Raw genomic sequence first — 23,504 nt, forward strand, 5'->3', positions numbered from 1 at the left:
TGGACCCCTTTGTCTCTTGGACAATAGGAATCAGGCTAGCCATTGGGCTGTTGAATGCTCATTGGACCCCTTGGGAGAATGTTTAATAGTCTTCTAGAGAGCTTAATTCTTATTGGTTCTATTATTAAGTGTTTTTAAATGAATTAAACTAGATTTACTCTAGCATAATTCTCATTGGTCCACCTCCATGGCCATCCAATAGGATTTGACTGCACCTTGTGGGCATCTGGGATGGAGAGCTGACATGTATCCCTCATTCCCTTTGTGTAAAGGAAGCTTGTAAGTGTGTGTGTGTGTGTGTGTGTGTGTGTGTGTGTGTGTGTGTGTGTTTCTCTCTCATCCCCTACTTCCATGGCTCGCCCCCTCCTATGTAGGAACCTTTGAATACTTTTTGTACACACACAAAGCATCCAATTTTACTAAGCTTTCACCATTGGACACAACCTTTGAATTTTGGAACCTTAGCATTTTGAAAGTCTTAATGGGCTGAACCTTAGGGTCTTTAAAGCCCATTGTTGCACATTGCTCTTTTGCAGATGCCCCCCCCTTTGGATCCCTATTTTCCCTCCTTTGGATCCCTAATGTGGCCAATCTGCCAGCTTAACCAATATTCTAGCTTTTTCTCCCCTGGCACTTCCCCATATTAAATGATCAGTTTAACATGAGAAAATCGTTTACGAGAATTAGATATTAGTTATTATGACATCAACACCTCCTTTTGGTCCTCCACTTACGACCGTGCCGTCCCTTTCTCCATCGTCATTGCCAATAACCATCATAGTAGCACTTCCTTTTGTTCCTCAACCTCCGACGATGCCGTTCGCACAAAATCCTACCACAATCCATGCTGAAAATGGGCATCCTTTCCCATGCACCTGCATGAGCTGCTAGCTGAAGAGAGTGTAGAGATGAAGGCAAGAAGAATTAAACGCAATAGTGTGAGCTGCCATAGACATGTTGGCCACGTGGTAGCATCTTCATTGCAGGCCGGATCTTTCCCACATGATGAGGAATAGAGAGCTGCAACAAAGGCCAATTCATCTCACTCATGTAAGTGTGTGTATGTAGTTACGTGTGTGTATAGATATAGATGTGTGTCACCAAGCTGACACTTGCTAGTTTATTAGAGAGGGATCTATCATGATGGTGCATGTACGTCATCATGGTGGTGCGTGTATAGATAAAGAGAGAGAGGGGGGGTGGGGGGGGGACAGAGAGGAAGAGAGAAGAGATTATGCTTTTATGCATCAAATCAAAGACGTGAAGCAGGTTTCACGTTTGCTCTTAGTTGACGTAGATTGGAAAGGCCATGTTAGCACATGCATGGCTAAAGCCTGTCATGTCATCGGACAATGCTTGTGTAGTAGAAGCGAAGGCACAATGAGCTGGAGGTAGGTGTGTTAGCATGACGGGGTGTGGAGTATTGGGCAGGTATTGTGGCGGAGGAAAGGGCAAATAAGCATCTTCTATATCATCAAGCTATATCTATACATCATCTATACTTGCATGAGGATTCAGAAATGCCTTCCAAGTGGTGGGTCAAAGCCAGTTGCTGCTGCTACCAACAATCCTACACATATTGCATTGCTTAATTATTGTTTTATTCGCTTTAGTTTCTGTTCAATTCTCTTTACATCCTTGACCATCCCCTCTACCTACTTCTTTCAGATTTTGCCTCGAAAGTCCCTCTCACCACCGTCATTGCTGATCTTCACTGCAACACCACCTCCTGCTGGTCCACCTGTGACCATGCCTACATTTTTCCTCGACAGTCCCTTTCACCACCGTCGCTGCTGATCTTCCCCCCAGCACCACCTCCTTTTGGTCCTTCCCCTACAACTGTGCCATCCCTTTTTGCATCGTCGTAGCTGATATCTGCCACAGTAGCACCTCCTCCTCGTCCTACACCTACAACTGTGCCATTCGGATAGAATCCTACCACCAATCTATGTTGAAAATGGGCATCTTTCCCATGCACCTGCACGAGCTGCTAGCTGAAGAGAGTGTAGAGATGAAGGCAAGAAGAATTAGGTGTAGTAGTGTCAGCCACCATAGCCATGCTTGCCATATGGTAGCATTTTCGTAGCAAGTAGCATCATGCCCACATGGTGAGCAACAAAGAGCTGCAACAAAGTCCATTCCTATATTGTTTCTCCAGCTCAACCATGTGAGTATGTGTGTATGAATTACATGCAAATATATATATATAGATGTGTGTTACCCAGTTGGCAGGCATTTGCTGGCGTACTGCAAAGGGCTCTATCATGATAGGGCGTGTACGCCATCATGGTGGTGCATGTATAGATATTGAAGAGGAGAGAGAGAGAGAGAGATGCAAGTCAATCATACCACTCCACGTCAGCGCACAAAATGCAATGAGGTGCAGACACCTCAGCATCTGGAATGTCAGCCTGCAAGCCAAAAGATAATCGTCCAAGTTAGCCCACAGAATGCATGGAGGTGTCATGCATGAAAGCCTCCCGCGTCAACACCAGCTGGGATGGAGTGCGACACTGTTCTGCAGCTCTGATGCACCTGATCTGCATAGCGATTGGCCCCGCTCCCCGATCTATTTGCTGAGCCTTCACCCCTAACCACCTAGCATGGTAGCTCCTACTGCTGCTTTCACACTCCAGACCAATAATACAGAATTAAGTGCAGTAAACGTGTTCCCCAATCAGACCTTCGAAAATCAAAGCACTTGCTAAATCGTTTTCTATAAACAAGACAAGGTGGAAAAAACCAACTCTTGTAGTGCTTGAAATTGATAGCATGGAATCCCATAGTACCTGTACATGTAACCTGCTGGGAGACTGGCAGCCTGACATACTATTTTAATTCCCATATAATGACACCTATATCGCTCACAGAAGATCCATGGTTCACCTTTACAAACAAGTGCAGTTTATAGCCCCAAGATTGTGACATCCACAGAACTATCAGCTCCATTATGCAGGGCACTGACTGATACTACGACTTTCCAATTAACATCATCAGTGCCCAAACGTGGGTGGAGAACTGGGTAACACAACTTGCGTACATTAACACAATCTATGCTGCCTTTTCCCTGAATAGCAAAGGCATTGGATATGCATGTGTACTTCTGATTAGCAAAGCACCTCACTCCATAAGTGGGAGATTCATAAGAGGCTTTCAAGCTAGTTGTGCATATGGTTATTATATGACAAAAGAATATCCTATCAGCACTTATGTACATTACAGATCTACTCTGGAAAAAGCAAACCAATAGTAAAGCAGTTTACATGGCATTTTGTTGCAAGTTGAAAGTAGCACTTCCACCTGTTTCCAAATCTCAGAATAATACCCAGCAGCACAATTTTAACTGCCATACCACCACCAAGCTTCACCTCAGATACCATAATCAATAAACACATACTATCCTACGACCAACTCAGACATCCTCTATTGATATTTAGTGGATGTTTACCGATATATAGTAATAATCATACCACATAATGTGAGTTCTGGTGTCCCTTTTTCTGTATAGATCTGCTAGGAAGGATCATGGTACACCTTGGAGCTCATGATTGTTGCTCATACACCCATATTGCAGTTCGTCATCACCACCATGAACCTGGCTGGCAATTCCTTCCTGATTGGTTAGAATAACATTGTCAAAATACTGTGCTTGAGGCTCAAGGTTAGCTAAGGAGCCCTTCTCAGTCAAGTGTGCTTGGCTACCATTCTGTTCATACAAGCCATGCTGTTCCATCGCATTCATGAAAACCTGGCTGCTGGGAATCCCAGAAGAATGTTGACCCTTACTTGGCAAGTAGCTCATATCATGCTTTTGAAGCACTCGGACTCCATGTCTAGAGGTGAAAGGTGAGCTATTACTTAGAACTTGTGCTCGCCGGGGACTAGGAGGATCAGTGCGTGAAGCAGTTGCTGATGCAGGTTGTCTATACAAAGGAGATGGAAGCCTATTGACAGTGGATGTATCTGGTCGGGGCACCACACGTGCGTTGTTGGATGTACAGAACAAATGATGGTGGTGTGCAGCAGAGGGAGGATGATATTCCTGAGACTGTCCATGCCTCTGTATTCCATGGATGTTATGGCCAACTCTAACCGATTCAAGAGGTGCTATCTGATGTTGCTGTGGTTCCTGAGGATCGTGTAGCTGCCAATGAACCTGCTGAAAGTGGCCTTTGCTCAAGTGATGGAAGGGGTCATACTGTGGTACTGAAACCTCATACTCCCCGTGTCTTCCCTGCTGCATGACAATTGATTCTTCATGCCTATAAGCCTCCTGCATCTTTACACCATGAGGACCTTCAGGTGCGATGACAACAGGAAGGGCAAGGGGCATACTATCTGCACCTGAGTGACCTTTATGTGACCCCTCGTCTGAGTCCCCACTATTTCTTCGGCTATCAGCACCTACAGCGTGAAACACTGTGGCTGCTGGTTGAGGTAATCCCCATTGCATTTCAGGAATGACCCTCTGGGCATCTGGTGGTTTGTAAAGCCTAGCATTTCCTTGAAAATGGCCATCTTGCCTGCCATCTTCTGTTACATCGGAGTGAAGGTCAGAACGGGGTATCACATGAGGCCTGGACTGTCGATCAAAGCCAGATGGTGAATCCACAGATATGACATCAATAAAACTCGGAGCGAGTCTATCTTTAGATGACACCCTCACCATGGAAACCGCATTAATTACATCCTGCTGACTGTAGTGGTTTCCTTCATTGCTTGCATCAATCTGCCACTTCTCATCACCCCGCTGATTGACAAGTGCTGCCTCATCCCAGAGCTTCCTTCTATCCCAAGAAGGTTGATGATGATTGGAAACCAGTGGGCCTAAAGCAGATGTAGTCAAAGCAGGACCGCGCCCACCTGACTCGATTAGCTTGGATGATTGTTGTCGAGAATACTCTTTCTGCACTGCAGTCGGTGAAATGGGCCTCACAAACTTGATGGCTATACCTTTATCATCAGAAAGACGTTTAGGAGAGAGTTGGTTATCTCCCTCCAAATGATGCTGCTGCCGGCAGCCATGCACACTACAAGCGCTCTCAAGACCAGATAAATAATCAGGAATCTGAAACATTGCTGAGGAAAGACACCGACATTCACTAACTGGAGTTGGTGAAGTGCTTCCCATATCAAACACTTTTTGTTCCCTGGGACTCTTTGCTTCTTCTATGGTGTGACAAGTACAAGGAAATACATCTCTGACAAGCATTCCAGTTTTTGAGAAAAGGAATGCACGCAGACGGGAGGCTCCATCTTTAGCCTCATTCTTGTCATATTCCTCTATTAAGTTCTCGACATCATCATCGCAAGTAACTGATATAAGGGTATCTAGATCCTCATTAGGAAGCTGATATTTGAGACAAAGGTTGGGCCCAAATAGTTTTTCTAACTTGGAACTGAGATCTGAAAGAAGAGTGGGTCTCAATACGCATACAAGTACAGAAACAAACACAAAGCGGAACAGTACGGTCACCTGCAAAAGTGATGGTCTTATTGAACGAAACCAAGCGAGTGTCCCCGCCAACATAGCGCAGCTGCCCATCTGGTTTGGGCAGGATTTTGCCACCATGGCTGCACAAAAACTTCATGCGAACAGCGTCATCGCTACCTTTGGCAGAAGCAACTGGCACAAGCTCATCGGCGCCAGCACATCCCATCTCTGTCTGTCTGTCTCTCTCTCTCTCAGCACACCTCACAAAATTGTGAGATTAATGCTGGGCACGGGTGTATTCATTCATGTCTTAGGTGTTGAACCTTCGACGTATCCTATCTCGTTAATAAGTGGTTGCAATACCAATTCTCAAGTGTGGCTCTCAAAATGTTATTTGAATTACATAAAAGTGAGCATGGTCACAAGATCATCAACCATGCTACCATCAAGGAATCATATAAAGATGGATTCTTGGTCCCAAGACCATTGTTTGGTTTCCAATCAAAGATCATGGTTGCAATAGCATAGGACCATACAACCATCAAGGAAGCAATATAAAGATGGATTTTATGGCCCAAATCCTCGTCCTAAGCTCACTCAACATGGGATGACAAACATAACATGGTCATAAAATTACTCTAGCATGCTCGGTTTGAAGACCACTATCATGCAAGCATGTCAAGTGTCAAGAAAACATTTGATTTAGGCTTCTGCTTCATTGCAAGAGCTCTTGGACCTCAAACCATGCTAGAATGCTCGGTCCCAGGATCTAGCTCTCAAGATGTTATATGAATTACATAAAAATGGGCATGGTTGCAAGACCGTGCTACCATCAAGGAATCAATATCAAGATGGATTCTTGGTCCCAAGAGCACTCTTTGGTTTCCAATCAGAGAACATGGTTGCAATAGCATGCTTGGTCACATGACCATGTGCCAATTTACAAAATGAGCATGGTTCCAAGTCCATTCTTGTATTAGTTGTTGCTCAAAAACATGTTTGGTCACATGATCATGCACAGTGCATGGTCTTAAAGACTATGCTCGTAGTAGTAGTTGTTCAAAAGCACCCTTGGTCACATGACCATGCCCAAATGCAAAAGTGAGCATGGTCCCAAGACCATCCTTGTAGAAATAGTTGTTCAAAAGCACACTTGGTCAGGAGATTTTGTCAGCATGCTTGGTTAGGTCACCATGCTCAAATTGCTCAAAAGGATGCTTGGTCATGAGACGACGCTAGCATACTTGGCTACAAGACCATGCTACCATTAAGGACACAATATCAAGATGGCTTATATGGCCCTAACCCTCGTCTCAAGACCACTCTTTGGTTTGCAAGTAGAGATTGTTGCAATATCATGCCTAAATACTTAAGTGTTGAGTGTTTAGGTCATATCTAAGTACATGGAAGTGAACATGGTACTACAACACAATAACTTTCTCCAAGAGTATTCAATGTCTAAACTATTTAGGGACTTGAAACCATAATATAAAGCTTGAGCTCTATACTGTGCAAGGGTAACTACCTGCAAAACAATGTGATGGTGCTTGGTCACATGACTATGCTTGAGTCTACTAGAAAATCTTGGTTCTCCGATTTATGCTTGAATTCATGGAGTAGAAATAGTCCATTGATATTTATTGGACTAATTAAGTTAGATAGCCTTAACCAGTTAGCACAGTCATAAGGTCTACCAAAATTTCTTTGTTCTCCAATTGTGCTTGAATTCATAAGGTCAAAATTGTACATAGATATTTATTGGACTAATTAAATTAGATATTGTTGACTTGTAAGCCCTTTCAACAATACTAATATCTAGGGGTTTGATTGTGTTCAAATATTGACCATGCTACCTTCTAGAGATCACAAAGTCGGCATGGACATAAAGCATGCTAGCATGCTAGGTTTCAAGAAATATGTAGCATGCATGGCCCTTAGACCATGCAAGTACTTTATCCAAGCTTGTGCTTGATTGAAAAGGGTTCCCTCGGTCCTCTAACCATGTTGGGATTCTTGGTACTAGAACCATGATGGGCCAGGAGACTATGTTAGCATGCTTGGTTGATCACCATGCTCAAATTGCTCAAAAGGATGCTTGGTCATAGGACTATGCAAGCATGTTTGGCTACAAGACCATGCTATCATTAAGGATACAATATCAAGATGGCTTTTGTGACCCAAATCCTCATCCAAGACCACTCTTTGCTGTCCAAGTAGAGATCATGGATGCAATATCATGCCTAAAATGTTGTTTATGCTATATCTAAATACATGGAAATGAGCATGGTATTACAATACAATAACTCTCTCCAAGAGCATGCTTCAATGTATAAACTATTTAGGGAATTGAAACCAAAATATAAAGCTTGATCTCTATACCATGCAATGGTAACTACTTGCAAAACAATGTGATGGTGCTTGGTCACATGATTATGCTTGAGTCTACTAGAAAATCTTGGTTCTCTGATTTATGCTTGAATTCATGGAGTAGAAATAGTCCATTGATATTTATTGGACTAATTAAGTTAGATAGTCTTAACTCATTAGCCCTTTCAACAATGTATCTAGCTAAGGGCTCGATTGTGTTCAAAGATTGACCGTGCTGCCTTTTAGAGATCACAAAGTCGGCATGGCCATAAAAGCATGCTAGATTTGAAGAAATCGGTAGCATACACAGCCCTTAGACCATGCAAGTATTTAGGTGTCAAGACAACACTTTATTCAAGCTTTGAGCTTAATTGCAAAGAGTGCTCTTGGTTCTCTAACCATGTTGGGATGCTTGGTACTAGAACCACACTAGAGTTCTTCAATGCACATCCAACATCCTTCCTACCATGCTTGTGCAAATATAATGCTTGAATTTCAAAACAATGAACATGGTCGCAAAACAAGACCATAGCTTAATGCTTGACTGGTGGGTTTGAAGGGTCTAATCACACACAAGTTAATGTGTCATAATAACTAATATCTAATCCTTCTAAATGATTTTCTCATGTTAAACTGATCATTTAATATGGGGAAGTACCAGGGGAGAAAAAGCTAGAATATTGGTTAAGCTGGCAGACCGGTCACACTAGGGATCCAAAGGAGAGAAAATAGGGATCCAAATGGGGGCATCTGCAAAAGAGGAATGTGCGACAATGGGCTTCAAATACCCTAAGGTTCAGCTCATTAAGACTTCCAAAATGTTAAGGTTCCAAATTCAAAGGTTAGGTCCAATGGTCAAAACCTAGGGCAAATTGGATGCTTATGTGAAGACCCTAAAGTCTTCACATATCCCTAGATAGGAGAGGGTGAGCCTTTCTTGTAGGGGATGAGAGAGAAACACACAAACACTCTAGCAAGCTCCAGGGAATAGGGGACACATGTCAGCTCCCTAGCCCAATTGCCCCCAAGGTGCATTCAAATCCTATTGGATGGCCATAGAGGTGGACCAATGAGAATTAGGCTAGAGTACATTTAGTTTAAATCATTTAAAAACACTTGATAAAAGAACCAATAGAAATTAAGCTCTCTAGATAGTCTTCCAAGGGGTCGAATGAGCATTCAACAGCCCAATGGCTTGCCTAATTCCTATTGGCTAGAAGACTAAAGGACCCAATGAGAGTTTAATTGCATTATTTAATTACCTAAGCTCTCACAAAAGGGGAAAGGGGGACATATGTCACAAGGCTATCACTTATGCTTCTCAATTATCATTGGCTAAGCTTTGCAGGGTCCAATGGGATGCCATCATGAGTAAAATGCAAGAGGGGTCGACCAAGAGAGAGAGGGGGCTGATTTTGGCAAGGGATTATCACACACACACTCACACAATCTCATGTGTGAAGCAAAGAAGACTCTCTCTCCTTCTCAAGCTTTAATGGAAAGCTCATCATCTACCCCAAGCTTGTGAGAAGGGAGGCCTACACCAACAACTCTTGGCTTTGTGATGCAAATCCAACCAAGAGCCAAGCTCCAATGCATGATCATCTCCTCTACCATGCTAATTACTAAGCTATGATAAGCTTTTATGAGTGATTATGTGAGGAGATATACCTCTTTCTCATAAGATACTCCTTCTTCCTTTCAATCTACTCTCATACCCCGCTAGCTATCAACATCTTGGAAGGTGTGTGAGGTCTTGGGTCTGAGACCGTGAGGGAATTGATGTTGTGTTTAACAAGTGTTAGCTTGGTGCTTGAAGCTTCCATCTTCATTGCACCAGCAAGTTATTGAAGGAACACAAAGTATTGTATTGTAAAATGTCTCCCTTGATGGGGAAACCTATAATACAAATCCTTTTGTAGGGGGGACTAAATCCGGTCAACTGTTTTCAATAGCTCTCTCTTTTTGAAATATTGTTCATGCCTATCTAACTAGGTGTTATGGTTTTGTTGCTCTCTCCATCCAAGCACTCTTGCTATGCTCATTAGGAATTTGCTCTAATAAAATGCTCACTATGTCTATGTTATTTTCCGCTACACACAAGTTACTAGAACATTAAAAGTTATATTGGTATCAGAGCACAAGGTTTCTCTTTTCTTGCCCAAGAAGAGAGGTCCTCAAGCTAACTATAAATAGTTGGTATTATTAATTGCAATTGAGTAAGTAGAATAGGGATTTTTTAGCCTTGCAGTGCGCCTGCTTCGTGCAGATAACGGGACATCACCGTCGAGAGCTATGGTCTTAATAGTGGAGTCCTACGGGGCTTGCCTACGGCTTAACCACTATAGAGCTATTAGAATCTTGATAGGAGCCGGTACTATTTTGGTGTTGAAAGACCCTCTCTTCTATTCCTTGCAATTAATGATATTCGAGCCACGAGTACATGAGCTTGAGTGGTTTTCTAAAGGGGTTAAGAGGAGTAGAAACTAGGGATTGAAGTGCCAAAGTACGCGTAAAAATTTGCACCTAAAAGTTGTTAGAATGGCTAACAATAGCAAAGAGAGTGAAATTAATGTTGATAGCTTTGATTTTGCTAATGAGCAGGCTACTAATGATGCCCCTATGCTTGTTAACTATCTTGTTTCAACAAGCCTTGTGCAATCCATCTCTCCAAAGTGAAGTGCAACGGCAACTACGTGCTCATGGGATTCTCCAAACTCCCTACTAAGAAGAGAGAGTACCTAGGAAGCCTCCTTGTGAGACTTCCAAAAGAGGCCTCTCTTTGATAAGGGAAGAAGAAGAGGATCCGTACGAAGGGCTCAAAAATCTACTACTTGATGACGCATCTCCTTCCCAAAGGAGGACTCAAGTTACAATGGTAGAGCCCCCACCGAAGGAACGAGAAAGAAGTGAGTCTCCTGCCACCTTGGCGGAGATGGATCCATGAAGACAGCGGGCAAAACACTCTCAATCACCTCCTAAATGGAGAAGACCATCACACACTTCTCCACACTATAATTCAAAGAGGGAAGACATAAAACAAGAGAAGAAAAAGGCAAGAAAGGGGTCACCCTCTTCTCCATCTTCTTCATCCTCTTCCTCTTATGAAGAAAGTGATGGTGCGAACAAGGAGGACCAAGGGAAGAAAACGGTGAGAAAGAGGTCACCCTCTTCTCCATACTCCTCAAATGCTTCCTCCTCTGAAGAAAGTGATGGTGCAACTTTCGAACCACCAAAAAGAAGAGGCCATAGGAAATCCTATGCCGCATGGAAGAGGTCGTCCAAGCTCAAAAAGTTCAAAGAGGGAGGAAAGAACATCTCTTTCCTTACCTACGATGGCACCTTTGGTGCTACAAACAAATTCTTGGCCTTCATTCAACACTTCGAAGTGGTGTTTGGAGATGAGGGCTTCACGGAGTCCTCTAAGCTACATCATGTAGCTATGCATTTTCAAAAATCTGCCAAGCAGTGGTGGTCTAGCCTACGGGCAAATGGTGAAGCTCCATGGACATGGAAAGCTTTAAGAGCTTCCATCGCGAAGCAGTTTTTGGCTATCAATGCCGCAGACAAAGTACTCACCGAATGGCAAAGCTTGAAGCTCTCTCCCTACGAATCTATCCACAAATATGTAGACATTTTTGGGACTTACATCTCAAAGCCACTGTCTTCAAAAGGATGGATTTTGGAGAGCCAAAACAACAATTTTGTGCGGGTCTAACTGAAGATATGGCGGAGTATGCCAACTCCCAAAGGCCATGCACCATATCTGTTGTCACACACCATACCATGGTGGCTTCACGAATCAATTTCCAACAAGGGGCTAAGAGAAATCCTAAGCCCACGAAGAACAAGGACCGTAACAATGAGCCTAAGGGGAAGGACACTGTCCAAAAGTCTCCTAAAGGCAATGCCAACAACAACAAAGCTAAGGAAAAGGGAGCTTATAAAGGTAACATAAACTCTCTTCTGAAGAGCTTGAGCGTTATCGTAAAGATAACCGCTATTTCAAGTGCAGGGAACAAGGGCATGCTTATCGTGGTTGTCCCCACAAGAATACACGAAATGAGTCTCCTAGAGCTACCTTGGTCAAAATCCAAGAAGAGGATGCTCACCACAAAGACTCTATGCCATGCTTGGGGAAAAGTAAGTGAACATGATGCTTTTATTCTCTTTGACCCTGGTTCTACTCACAATTTCATATCCACAGAGTTGGCCACCAAGCTAAGCATCCAAGCCTATGAGATGGGAGATGTCCTACCCACCGATGGTGCTTTCAAGGGGCAAGAAGCTTCAGTCACTCCCTTAATTGGGAAATTGAGGCTCCGTGTCCAAAGCTATGTGGACAAAGAGGACTTCTTTATCTCTCCTCTCAAGCACGAGGATGTAATCCTAGGGGCACCATGGTTTGATCGCATGGCTGCCAATGTTAAATTCCCTGAAAGGAAAATCTACTTTAGGTTTAGGGAAAAAGATATGTACATAGATGCCAAAGAGTTGGGTAACACCATACCCATTGTACATACACAAACTTTCAATAAGTCAATAAAGAGCTCTATTTCTGTGTACATGATTTTTGTTAAAGATTCTCAAAATGAACCTAATGTTTAGCAAGAGAAAATATAAACAATCACAAGGAATCAGAGTTATCCAATTTTTACAAGGGGTTTCAGAATGTTTTTATTGACGACATCCCTTGTGAACTACCTCCTAAACGAGGCAATGATGACCATGCAATTGAACTTCTTCCAGGAAGTTCACCGCCTAATAAACCTCCTTATGGAGGTTCTCAAGCTCAACAAGAGGAGATTTTGTAGAAAGTGCATGAGCTAGTTGAGAAGGGCATGGTTAGGTCTAGCTCATCTCCATTTTGTTCACCCGTGTTATTAGTGTAAAAGAAAGATGGCACATATTGTATGTGTGTCAACTATAGAGCACTTGTCATAAAATCTAATATCTAACCAACCCAAATGATTTTCTCATATTAAATTGATCACTTAATGTGGGAGAATAAATGGGAACAAGTGTTAAGATATAGATATGTGCTTATAGATCTATCTCAACACGGGGCCAATAGTAAAGGGGCCCAAATGGGAGATGGTCTATCAAGAGCAAGGCTAACCAATGGATCATAAGACCTTAGGGTTAGCTTCATTGAAGACCTCCAATAATGTGTGTAAAAGTCCTTTGACCTTAGGTAAGCTAGGGCTGAGCTTGAGGTGGGAACCCGGTCCAAGCTCGAGGTGCTTGAGGTGCTTGTCCTGCTTGAGGTGCTTGTCCTGCTTGAGGTGCTTGTCATGCTTGAGGTGCTTGATTAAGATGCTTGAGGTGCTTGACTGGCTCCATGCTTGAGGTGCTTGACTTGGTGCATGATTAAGGTGCTTGAGGTGCCTTGAGAAGCTTGCCTGAGATGCTTGTGGGAACACCCCGTACTTCAAGTGCTTAGTCATGCTTGATGACTAAGTGGCTTGCTCATCCAAAGTCAAAAATATCCCTACAAGGAGGGGGGCGAGCCTACAAGGGGGGGGGATGAGAGACAACACACACACACACACACACACACAAGGGAAGCCCCAGCTTGAAGAGGCAGCAAGGACACTTGTCAAGTTCCTCCCCATGTTGCCCTATGGTGTGCCTGAAGCCTATTGGTTGGCCACCCAAGGGGTCCAATGATAATTTAGGATATTTAATTAATTGATTTTGCATTTATCAAGTCCTCTCTCTCAAAGGGGAAAGGGGGACACTTGTCCCAAGGCTACCCATGTTGCTTGTAATGGCTCCTGCTTGTGATTGGCTAGGCCTGGAGGGGTCCAATGAGCTTCAAGCATGAGCTACAAGGGGGGGTCGACCCAAGCAAGCTAGGGGGGTGCTTAGGGGGTATACTCACCCACACACACTCACAAACACTCTCATTGTGTACTATGCAAAGTGCAAGAGCTCCCTCCTTCTCCAGGCAAGTAGAGGTTGAGAGCCTACACCAACACTCTTGGCTATGGAGTGCAAATCCATCCAAGAGCCATGCTTCAATGCTTGAGCTTGCCATCTATTTCTTCTTCATCACTATGCTATTATGTATGCTAGCACAAGAGTTATGATAAGTGAGGAACTAGCTCTTTCTCGTATGAAATGTTTCTTCTTCCTCTTCCCTACCCTCATTCCCTGCTAGCTCTCTCCACCTTCGAAGGTGTTTGAGGTCTTGGGACTGAGGCTTGGTATAGTTAAAGCTTTCTTCAAGTTTAGGTTATGCTATGATGGTGATGCATGAAGCTTTCCATCTTCATTGCTTCACCTAGGTCACAAGGAACACAAAGAATGTATTGTAACAAGTCTCTCTTTATGGGAGAAATCATAATACAAATGCCTATTGGAGGGGGGAGCAGCTCCACATAAATCCGGTCCTCAATTGTTGTCATGTTCTCTAAATTCTCTCTCTTGCAAAAGTATTGTCCATGCGAAGTTAACTAATTGCTATAATTATGTTGCTATCTTCAATTATGTCTACCCGCTATGCTCACAAAATCATTTCTTGAAAGTACTCTCATTAAATTCCGCTACTCTCAAATTGAATAGGCAAATTCCATTACAACACTAAAGAGGATCACTATCAAGAATAGGTTTCCCTTCCACAGGTAGAAGACCTATTTGATAAGCTACAAGGGTCGACTTACTTCAGTAGGATTGACCTAAAAAGTGGCTACCATCAAATAAGGATAGTTGATCGAGACATTGTAAAGACCGCATTTCGCACTACATTTGGTCTTTACGAATGCATTGTCATGATTTTGGCTTGACCAATGCACCAGCCACATTTAACCGCTTAATGGAGAAGCTATTTAGGCCTCACTGAACCTTTACCGGAGTGTTCTTTGATGATCTAATCATCTACTCTAATTCACTAGACGAACACAAGCAACACCTCCAGGTAATATATAAAGTCTTATGAGAGAATAAACTTTATATTAATCGAAAGAAAATTTTCTTACAAGAGATTCAATATTTAGGTCACATTATCTCTAAAGATGGCATCCAAATGGATCCATCAAAGCTAGAGGTAATAAAAGGATGGCCTAATCCAAAGAATCTACATGAACTAAGAAGATTCATAGGTATGTGTGCATACTATAGACGCTTCATAAAAAAATTCTCACAAATCGTGGGACCATTACATGACCTAATAAACAAAAACGTTAGGTAATACATGGTCTACCAAGAAGAACAATGCTTTCAAAAAGCTTCTCTCTTAACGTATGCTTACAATGTCGGATCTCTCAAAGCCATTTGAGGTCCAATGTGACGCTTGTGGTGATTTCCTTGGAGCTGTTTTGCTCCAAGAAGGGCATGCCATAGCCTATGAAAGTCGAAGGCTTGACCTTGTTGAGCAAGCTCTAGGCATTTATGAAAAGGAACTCCTCGCAGTTCTACATGCCTTAGACTCGTGGAAGCACTATTTATTGGGAACTTCTTTCATTCTGTGGACAGATCACCAAAGCCTTAAGTACTTCATGACGTAAACCAAGCTCTCTGACAAACAAATGAGGTGGAAAAATTTCCTTTCGCAATTTCATTTTCATATTGCTCACATTGATGGCAAGCATAATCAAGTAGCCGATGCAGTCTCAAGACGGCCGGGAGTGAATGCGTTTTCCATAGCAACTCACAATGATCTATCTTTTATGATAGATGAGTACGCTATTGATCCCGATTTAGAGATGTGATTTCAGTTCTTGCACTATGGAAGAAAGAGAAAACATTTAATTTATAAGATTGTTATCTTCTCTATGGCAATAGACTATGCGTTACTAACTCACTACCTGAGAAAGTAATGTATGAATCTCATGCTCCTCCTTATGCGGGGCATAGAGGGATTCGGTCTACCCTAAAAGGGATTGAAACATATTTCTATTGGCCTGCCATGACAACAAACATACAAGAGTATGTTTCTAAATGTGTGGTATACGAAAAGACAAAGTTTGATAGAGGGAAGCAACCTGGATTGCCTCAACCGTTGTCGATACCTAATTCACCACGGGAGAACATATCCATGGATTTTTTCTTTTAATTGCCCAAGTCTATCCATGGGAATACAGGAATATGGACGATAGTAGACAAGTTCAACAAAGAAGCTCATTTTATACCTGTCAAAAAGACTATCAAAGCCCATCAAATGGCAACCCTCTTCATATCACAAATTTTCAAGTACCATGGGTTGCGTATAGAGATTCTAGAATGACCAGTAATTTCTGGAAGGGTCTCTTTGAGAATTTAGGGACAAGGCTAAACTTCTCTTTGGCCTATCATCCGCAAACGGATGGCCAAAGTGAAGTAGCTAACCTAACAATTCTTGATCTACTAAAAGCCTATGTAACGGAAGTAGATCAAAGGTCCCAATGGGAGAAGTACTTACCCTTAGAGGAGTATTCCTACAATAACACCGCACATACTTCCACGAGAAAAGCACCTTTTGAGGTAATTGAGGGAAGATCCAAAAGTCCCCTGCTACTTAAGGTACACGGGAAGATCTTTGCTGCAAATGAGTATAGCCGAGACCTACAAGAATCTTTCCAAAAGATTAAGGATGCTATCTCTATCTCACAGCAAAGGCAAAAGGCTGTTGCTGATAAGCCCAAATTCCAACTTGTATCTGTTTATTCACTTCATGTACTTTGGGCAGCCGGCCATAACTTTTAAAACCCTAGGTATATAAGTGAATGTAGCTCATGTGAAAGGGGAGATATCATTTTGCGAGAAACCTAGAGTAGAGAAGGAGAAGAAGGAGGCTATGGAGGTGGAAGCATGGAGCCGCATGTACTCTCTTCACGGACCGATTATATGCATGCAATGAAGATGAGTCCTTTTGCCTTTCTCTTGCTTTTTGTTAAGTTGTGTATTAGTGTCTTGATGGTGTAGATTAATAACTAATCGTTGTTTAATTCTTGATTGCCTATTGTATGTTTGATTCTAGTAGTGTGTGCATGATTAGATTAGTGTGTAGATTAAAGATTTTTGCATGCATTGCTCTAAATATAACTCCATGAGCTTGAGTGAGCTTGTGATTAGGATGTGATCACGAGGATTAGTAGAGAATATAATGATTAGCAACCTTGATTAGCAGAAGGGTTAGCGTGTGTGCATACACTAATCCCCTTCATTAGTTATGTCTTCTTCCTATTGTAGATAATCTCATGTGATTTCCCCACTCAATTCTATTTTGTTTCTCTCACACAATCACCCATCTGTGATGTTTCCATGCCCTAGCCGGGTTGCTACCATCCTTGGATTGATAATTTTGTTGATTATTTGGAGCTATACTACGAGGGAGTTAACATTTGACGATGTTTCGGGGGACGGTGGCCTAAGCTAGAGGACGTCACACATCAGGATCCAGGGACCCCTTTGACGAGAGTGACTTCTACCATTGTACTTGAGATACCCCGAGAGGTAGAGCCTACATTAGAGGATGTTCCCACCAGGAGTAGTCCCACCCATGAGCCACCTAGGACATATCAGGCCTATAGCACATCATCAAGAGCTTGATAGGACTACTAGACATGTTTATGTGCCTTGCACGATGACACATGTTAGACCTTTAGCTAGTGATGACATGCCAGTTTGGATTGAAAGCCATAGCACGCATGATGGACTATCACATGGTTGGCTCACATCTAGGTAGTCACGAGAGGCACAGGGATTCTATAGAGGACATAGACAAATTTGGGTTCCTTGACCACAGACCACTACACATCCTCCTAGATCTACTACAGTTTCTTTGACCACACCTATGCCACAGAGATCTAGACTATTTTCATGACCATTAGAGAGGCCTTGTCCAAGCCGAGGACATACACGAGCTAGATATCCATGACCACATATGAGGAGAGCTCGACATACCTTCCTTGAGATGCAGCGGACATTGAAAATTTGGCTACCAAAGAGCCTACCACTTATTAGACCATAGGGTGCCATGAGCCATAGCTCACCAGATATTCCTATTGATCATGCTATTGATTTAGAGCTAGGCAAGAGTCATCCACTGAGGGATTCTAAGCTACAGAGTTATTTGACAACACAGTCACAGGCTGATGTCCTCCCTAGACCCATTACTTATGCTATAGATTCTACCATCCATATGGAGCTAGGTGCTAGCCAGCCATTGACCATTAGACAGAGAGCTAGAAGATTACATGTTTTATTGTTTGGAGAGAGTTCTCTTATCCCTCTTAGTTGCACTAGACCATTGACTTTAGCATATTGACTATGGTGCACTAACTGCATGCATTTATACTAGAGGTGCTTTTTTCCTACGGGTTTTTTTCCTCTAGGTATCCAGGTTTGAGACCCTAGTTTAGGATTTCTTTCATTTTGTAATAAAAATTTTATTACTATGCTGACACACCTTTCTAGGTGGTAGTGAGAGCCTTATGATTTTGCAGCATAGATGGACTTCAGCTTCTAGATTGCATGGTTCCATGGATTTCAGAGTTATATGCCGATTTCCATAGCTACTGAGGAGCTACATCATATTTCTCCAGGTGTATCACTTCCTATGCTATATGTTTTTGTACACCTATATTTTCTTATTGTGGCTTTTCATGGTTTGATTGAGTCCATTTTATTATGTCTTATTATCTGCAATAGAGATAAATAAGTTTGTACATGCTTTAGCTAATTAATATAGAGTTTAGTCTTATTGATAAGCCTTGAGGTTAGGAGGCTGTGACTTTAGGTTAACTCATTTACTTGACCTACTAGTCCTAGTTGGCAGAATTATTTAAATGTTTGAGACCTTAGGAGGGTTTAAGGCATAGAGAGGCTTTCTCACTTCACAACAAAGAGCACTATTAAGAATACAAAGGATATGGAAGCACAAAAGTGCCACAAGTGTAAAAGCTTAAGCTAGAGGAGAAATCCCAGCTGGATTTTGGTACTTCACTCACGTATAGCCTATGGTATTAGAGTCCTAAAGATTCCCACTTCCTTGAGAAGCAAAAAACCTCGGGCATACAAAATAAGCACTCATGAAAAATGCTCTTAAAAACAATGTGAAAAAAAAATGAAGAAGAAAAGAGCAAGAAAAATGAAAGAGAAAAAGAAAAGACGTCCATTGAGTTTAAAGTAAAAAATTCAAGCTTTTGTTTGGAGTTGTATAGTTAGTTCGCTTACCTCTGCTCATAAACACAAATAGGGAATCTTGCCTTTAGATAATCTTTCTAACTTAGCTAGTACTAGAGTGACTGTTTTAACCCTTTGTTATAGCTAACTAATTGATATACTCATCCATAAGCCCAAAACTCTTATTTATAGCACGTGCAGTTTATTTGTCCTTTATTGGCAGTTTAACAATTCATGATTCTTTGCACTTGCTCATTCCATGATGTGCTTTACTTTGCCTTATGACTTATTTGCCACATGATTATGCTTGCTACTTCATTGCCTTTCGTCTTTTGCAAGCACATTCTTCCTGGAGCTTTCCCCACGACATATCTTTGTTGGGGATGACAAAGCCTAGGAAGGGGGAATGTTGGATGCATTTAACGTCAACAACCATTTTCACCTTCTTATGGACATTATTTTTCCATTTGCTATATATATATATTCATGGGCTCACATTGAGTTCCAAGTTGTATCTGTTTATTCACTTCATGTACTTTGGGCAGTCGGCCATAACTTCTAAAACCCTATGTATATAAGTGAATGTAGCTCATGTGAAAGGGGGGTTATCATTTTGAGAGAAACCTAGAGTAGAGAAGGAGAAGAAGGAGGCTATGGAGGTGGAAGCATGGAGCCGCATGTACTCTCTTCACGGACTGATTATATGCATGCAATGAAGATGAGTCCTTTTTCCTTTCTCTTGCTTTTTGTTAAGTTGTGTATTAGTGGCTTGATGGTGTAGATTAAGAACTAATCGCTCTCTAATTCTTAACTGCCTATTGTATGTTTGATTCTAGTAGTGTGTGCATGATTAGATTAGTTTGTAGATTAAGGATTTTTGCATGCATTGCTCTAAATACAACTCCATGAGCTTGGGAGAGCTTGTGATTAGGATGTGACCATGAGGATTAGTAGAGAATGCAACGATTAGCAACCTTGATTAACATAAGGGTTAGCGTGTGTGCATACACTAATCCCCTTCATTAGTTCTCTCTTCTTCCAATTGTAGATAACCTCATGTGATTTCCCCACTCCATTCTATCTCATTTCTCTCACACAATCACCCATATGTGATGTTTCCATGCCTTAGCCGGGTTGCTACCATCCTTGGATTGATAATTTTGTTGATTCTTTGGAGCTATGCTACGAGGGAGTTAATGACGAGCCTTTCTTGTAGGGGATGAGAGATAAACACACACACATACACACTCTAGCAAGCTCCCCTTACACAAAGGGAATAGGAAACACATGTCAGCTCCCTAGCCCAGTTTCCCCCAAGGTGCATTCAAATCCTATTGGATGTCCATAGAGGTGGACCATTGAGAATTAGGCTGGAGTACATTTATTTTAATTCATTAAAAAACACTTGATAAAAGAACCAATAGAAATTAAGCTCTCTAGAAGACTATTGGACAGTCTTCCAAGGGGTCCAATGAGCATTCAACAGCCCAATGGCTTGCCTGATTCCTATTGGCCAGAAGACTAAGGGGGCCAATGAGAGTTTGATTGCATTATTTAATTATTTAAAGCTCTCACAAAAGGGGAAAGGGGGACACATGTCACAAGGCTATCACTTATGCTTCTCAATTATCATTGGCTAAGCTTTGCAGGGTCCAATGGGATACCAGCATGAGTAAAATGCAAGAGGGGTTGACCAAGAGAGAGAGGGGGCTGATTTTGGCAAGGCATTATCACACACACACACACACACACACACACACAATCTGATGTATGAAGCAAAGAAGACTCTCTCTCATTCTCAAGCTTTAATGGAAATCTCATCATCTACTCCAAGATTGTGAGAAGGGAGGCCTACACCAACAACACTTGGCTTTGTGATGCAAATCCAACCAAGAGACAAGCTCCAATGCATGCTCATCTCCTCTACCATGCTAATTACTAAGCTATGCTAAGCTTTTGTGAGTGATTATGTGAGGAGATATACTTCTTTCTCGTAAGAATACTCCCTCTTCCTCTCAATCTACTCTCATACCCCGCTAGCTATCACCATCTTTGAAGGTGTGTGAGGTCTTAGGTCTGAGACCGTGAGGGAATTGATGTTGTGTTTAACAAGTGTTAAAATTTGGTGCTTGAAGCTTCCATCTTCATTGCACCAGCAAGTTATTGAAGAAACACAAAGTATTGTATTGTAAAATGTCTCCCTTGATGGGAGAACCTATAATACAAAGCCTTTTGGAGGGGGACTAAATCCAGTCTTCCGTTGTTGTCAATAGCTTAATTTCTCTCTCTTTTTGAAGTATTGTTCATGCCTATCTAACTAGGTATTATGCTTTTGTTGCTCTCTCCATCCAAGCACTCTTGCTATGCATTAGGAATCTATTCTAATGAAATGCTCACTATGGCTATGTTATTTTCTGCTACACACAAGTTACTATACCATTAAAAGTTACATAATGTGGTTGTAAGACCATGCTACCATGCAAAAGCTCAATACCTAGCTTATATTCTAAGTCCCTCGGTGATGCTTGAGTTGGCTCTCAATATGTGATTTGAATTACATAAAAGTAAGTATGGTCACACGGCCATGCAACCATCAAGGAATCAATATCAAGATGGATTCTTGGTCCCAAGACCATTCTTGGTTTCCAATAACAGATCATGGTTACAATAGCATACTTGATTGCATGACCATGCCCAAATTCACAAAGTGAGCATGGTCCCAAAACCATCCTTGTAGTAAGAGTTGCTCAAAACCATGCTTGGTCACATGACCATGCCCAAATTCACAAAGTGATCATGATTCCAAAGACCATCCTTGTAGTAGTAGTTATTCAAAAGCATTCTTAACCACATGATCATGCCCTAATGCACAAAGTGAGCATGGTGAAAAGAACATATGTGTAGTAATAATTGTTCAAAAGCATGCTTGGTCATGAGAATATGTTAGCATAATTGGTCACATCACCATGCCCAAATTGTTTGTTACCATATACATGTGGTAGTGATGTGTGTGAACACACTAGGACCGCCGGGGCATTTTTTCCCTCTTTAGGAGGTTTTTCCCCCCGTGCATTGTATATACGCCCATCACTCTAGGGCTATCGATCTTTCCATTGCACACTAAGTAACACACTCTCTATTGTGTGCCTTGATCTTCCTTCGTCTTCTCCAAGCTGTGTGTGTTTCTCTGCAACCCTAATTCCAACAATTGGTATCAGAGCAGGTCACGTCAGCTGCTCCCAGGCTTAGTCGTCAGCTGCTCCAACACACGCCTACTCACTTTCTCCGATTTCAGTGAGCTTTGGCGAGCGTTCGCACGTCGATAAAAATTTTGGGGCAGCTCGAAGAGCCGGGTTTGCTCAGAATTTTTATTTGGGCTCATTTCGGCCTCCATTTCCACTACAAGCAATACTACACAGGCTATTTCGTCATTTTGTGCAGAATTTCTGTCAGTGTCGTTTTCTGCATAACAGGTGTCTTATAGTCTTCTATGGTTTGTGCTATATAGCACAGGTTGTTCCCGCTCCATTTCTCCTATTTTCAGGCAGTTTTCAAATCAGGTGCAGCATTTACCATGGCTGACAACAACAACATAGATGTGTTCAAGATGTTTGCTGCTGAGGACAGGTTGGACAGGGACAACTACCCTATGTGGGCTTATATGATGCAACATGTTCTTGTGTCAAAGGGTGTCTGGAACATTGTGCAGGGAATTGATGTACGTCCTGGTTCTGAGGATGTAGGCGATGTTGAGGATGTTGCAGGTCTTGCTGCAAGGATTGCAGCTCTTAGAGTTGTTTTGCCTACGACAGAACAAGCTTGTTGGGATGTTAAGGATGTGCAGGCTCATGCATTGATTGCGTTGTCTGTGAAGCGCACCATTGTTCCTCACATCCGTTCAGCAAAATCTGCAAAACATGCTTGGGATATTCTAGCAGGTCTTTATGCAAGCCACAATGAGGCTAAAATTGCTTTGCTGCGTAAAGAGCTGGAGTCGAAGATTATGCATGAGGAAGATGATATGGACACTTTCCTTGCTAGTGTCAAGGATATCAATGAGCAACTTATTTCTACAGGTGAAGTCATTTCAGACAGTTCCCTTGTGCAGACTGTTCTTGATGCCTTACCAGATTCTTACCAGACTTTTGCTAATACTTGGAGACTTATGACCCAAGGAAATCCAGAAGTTGTCAAGTTTGATGCATTATGCACATTGCTGTTGCAAGAGTCACTTTCCAGAAAAAACAGGACTAGGCAGCGTGCAGTTGAACAGGCTTTTATTGCTTCTCAAAGAAAGGGTGGTAACAGTAATGCAGCCACTTCTTATGGTTCTGCTGCGAGTGGCAAAAATTCTGTTCCTAATGCTTCTGCTGGTAGTACTTCGTCTGGCAATTCTGGTGATAAGGGCAAAAAGAAGATGCGTTGCCATTATTGTAAAGCCAATGATCACTTGATTAAGTCGTGTCCTAAGTTGAAGGCCAAAGAGGCTAAGAAGAAAGAGGGTGGTTCCACTGCAAATGCTGGTTCCACTACAAATGCAACCATTGTTAAGTCTTCTGTGAAAGGAGACTGTGTTGCTAATGTTGATGCAGAATGG

General features: G+C 42.2%; 1 protein-coding gene across 2 annotated transcripts; it reads right to left on the reverse strand.

The window, feature by feature from the left end:
- Positions 1-3,023: 3,023 nt before the first annotated feature.
- LOC147424625 (uncharacterized) lies at positions 3,024-5,757 on the reverse strand. Of its 2 annotated transcripts, none has more exons than XM_086500238.1 (2): positions 5,477-5,757; positions 3,024-5,406 (listed from the first exon to the last, which is right to left on the reverse strand). In XM_086500238.1, the coding sequence occupies exons 1-2, from the start codon at positions 5,658-5,660 to the stop codon at positions 3,524-3,526; spliced, it is 2,067 nt and encodes a 688-aa protein (XP_086356364.1). In that variant the 5' UTR covers positions 5,661-5,757; the 3' UTR covers positions 3,024-3,523. The 2 variants fall into 2 exon arrangements, with proteins under 2 accessions (XP_086356364.1, XP_086356365.1); XM_086500239.1 differs by having other exon boundaries at positions 3,024-5,399; positions 5,477-5,615.
- Positions 5,758-23,504: the final 17,747 nt, after the last annotated feature.

Source organism: Adiantum capillus-veneris, chromosome 25 (assembly GCF_014529385.1).
Source record: "Adiantum capillus-veneris isolate H3 chromosome 25, ASM1452938v2, whole genome shotgun sequence".
NCBI lineage: Eukaryota > Viridiplantae > Streptophyta > Polypodiopsida > Polypodiales > Pteridaceae > Adiantum > Adiantum capillus-veneris.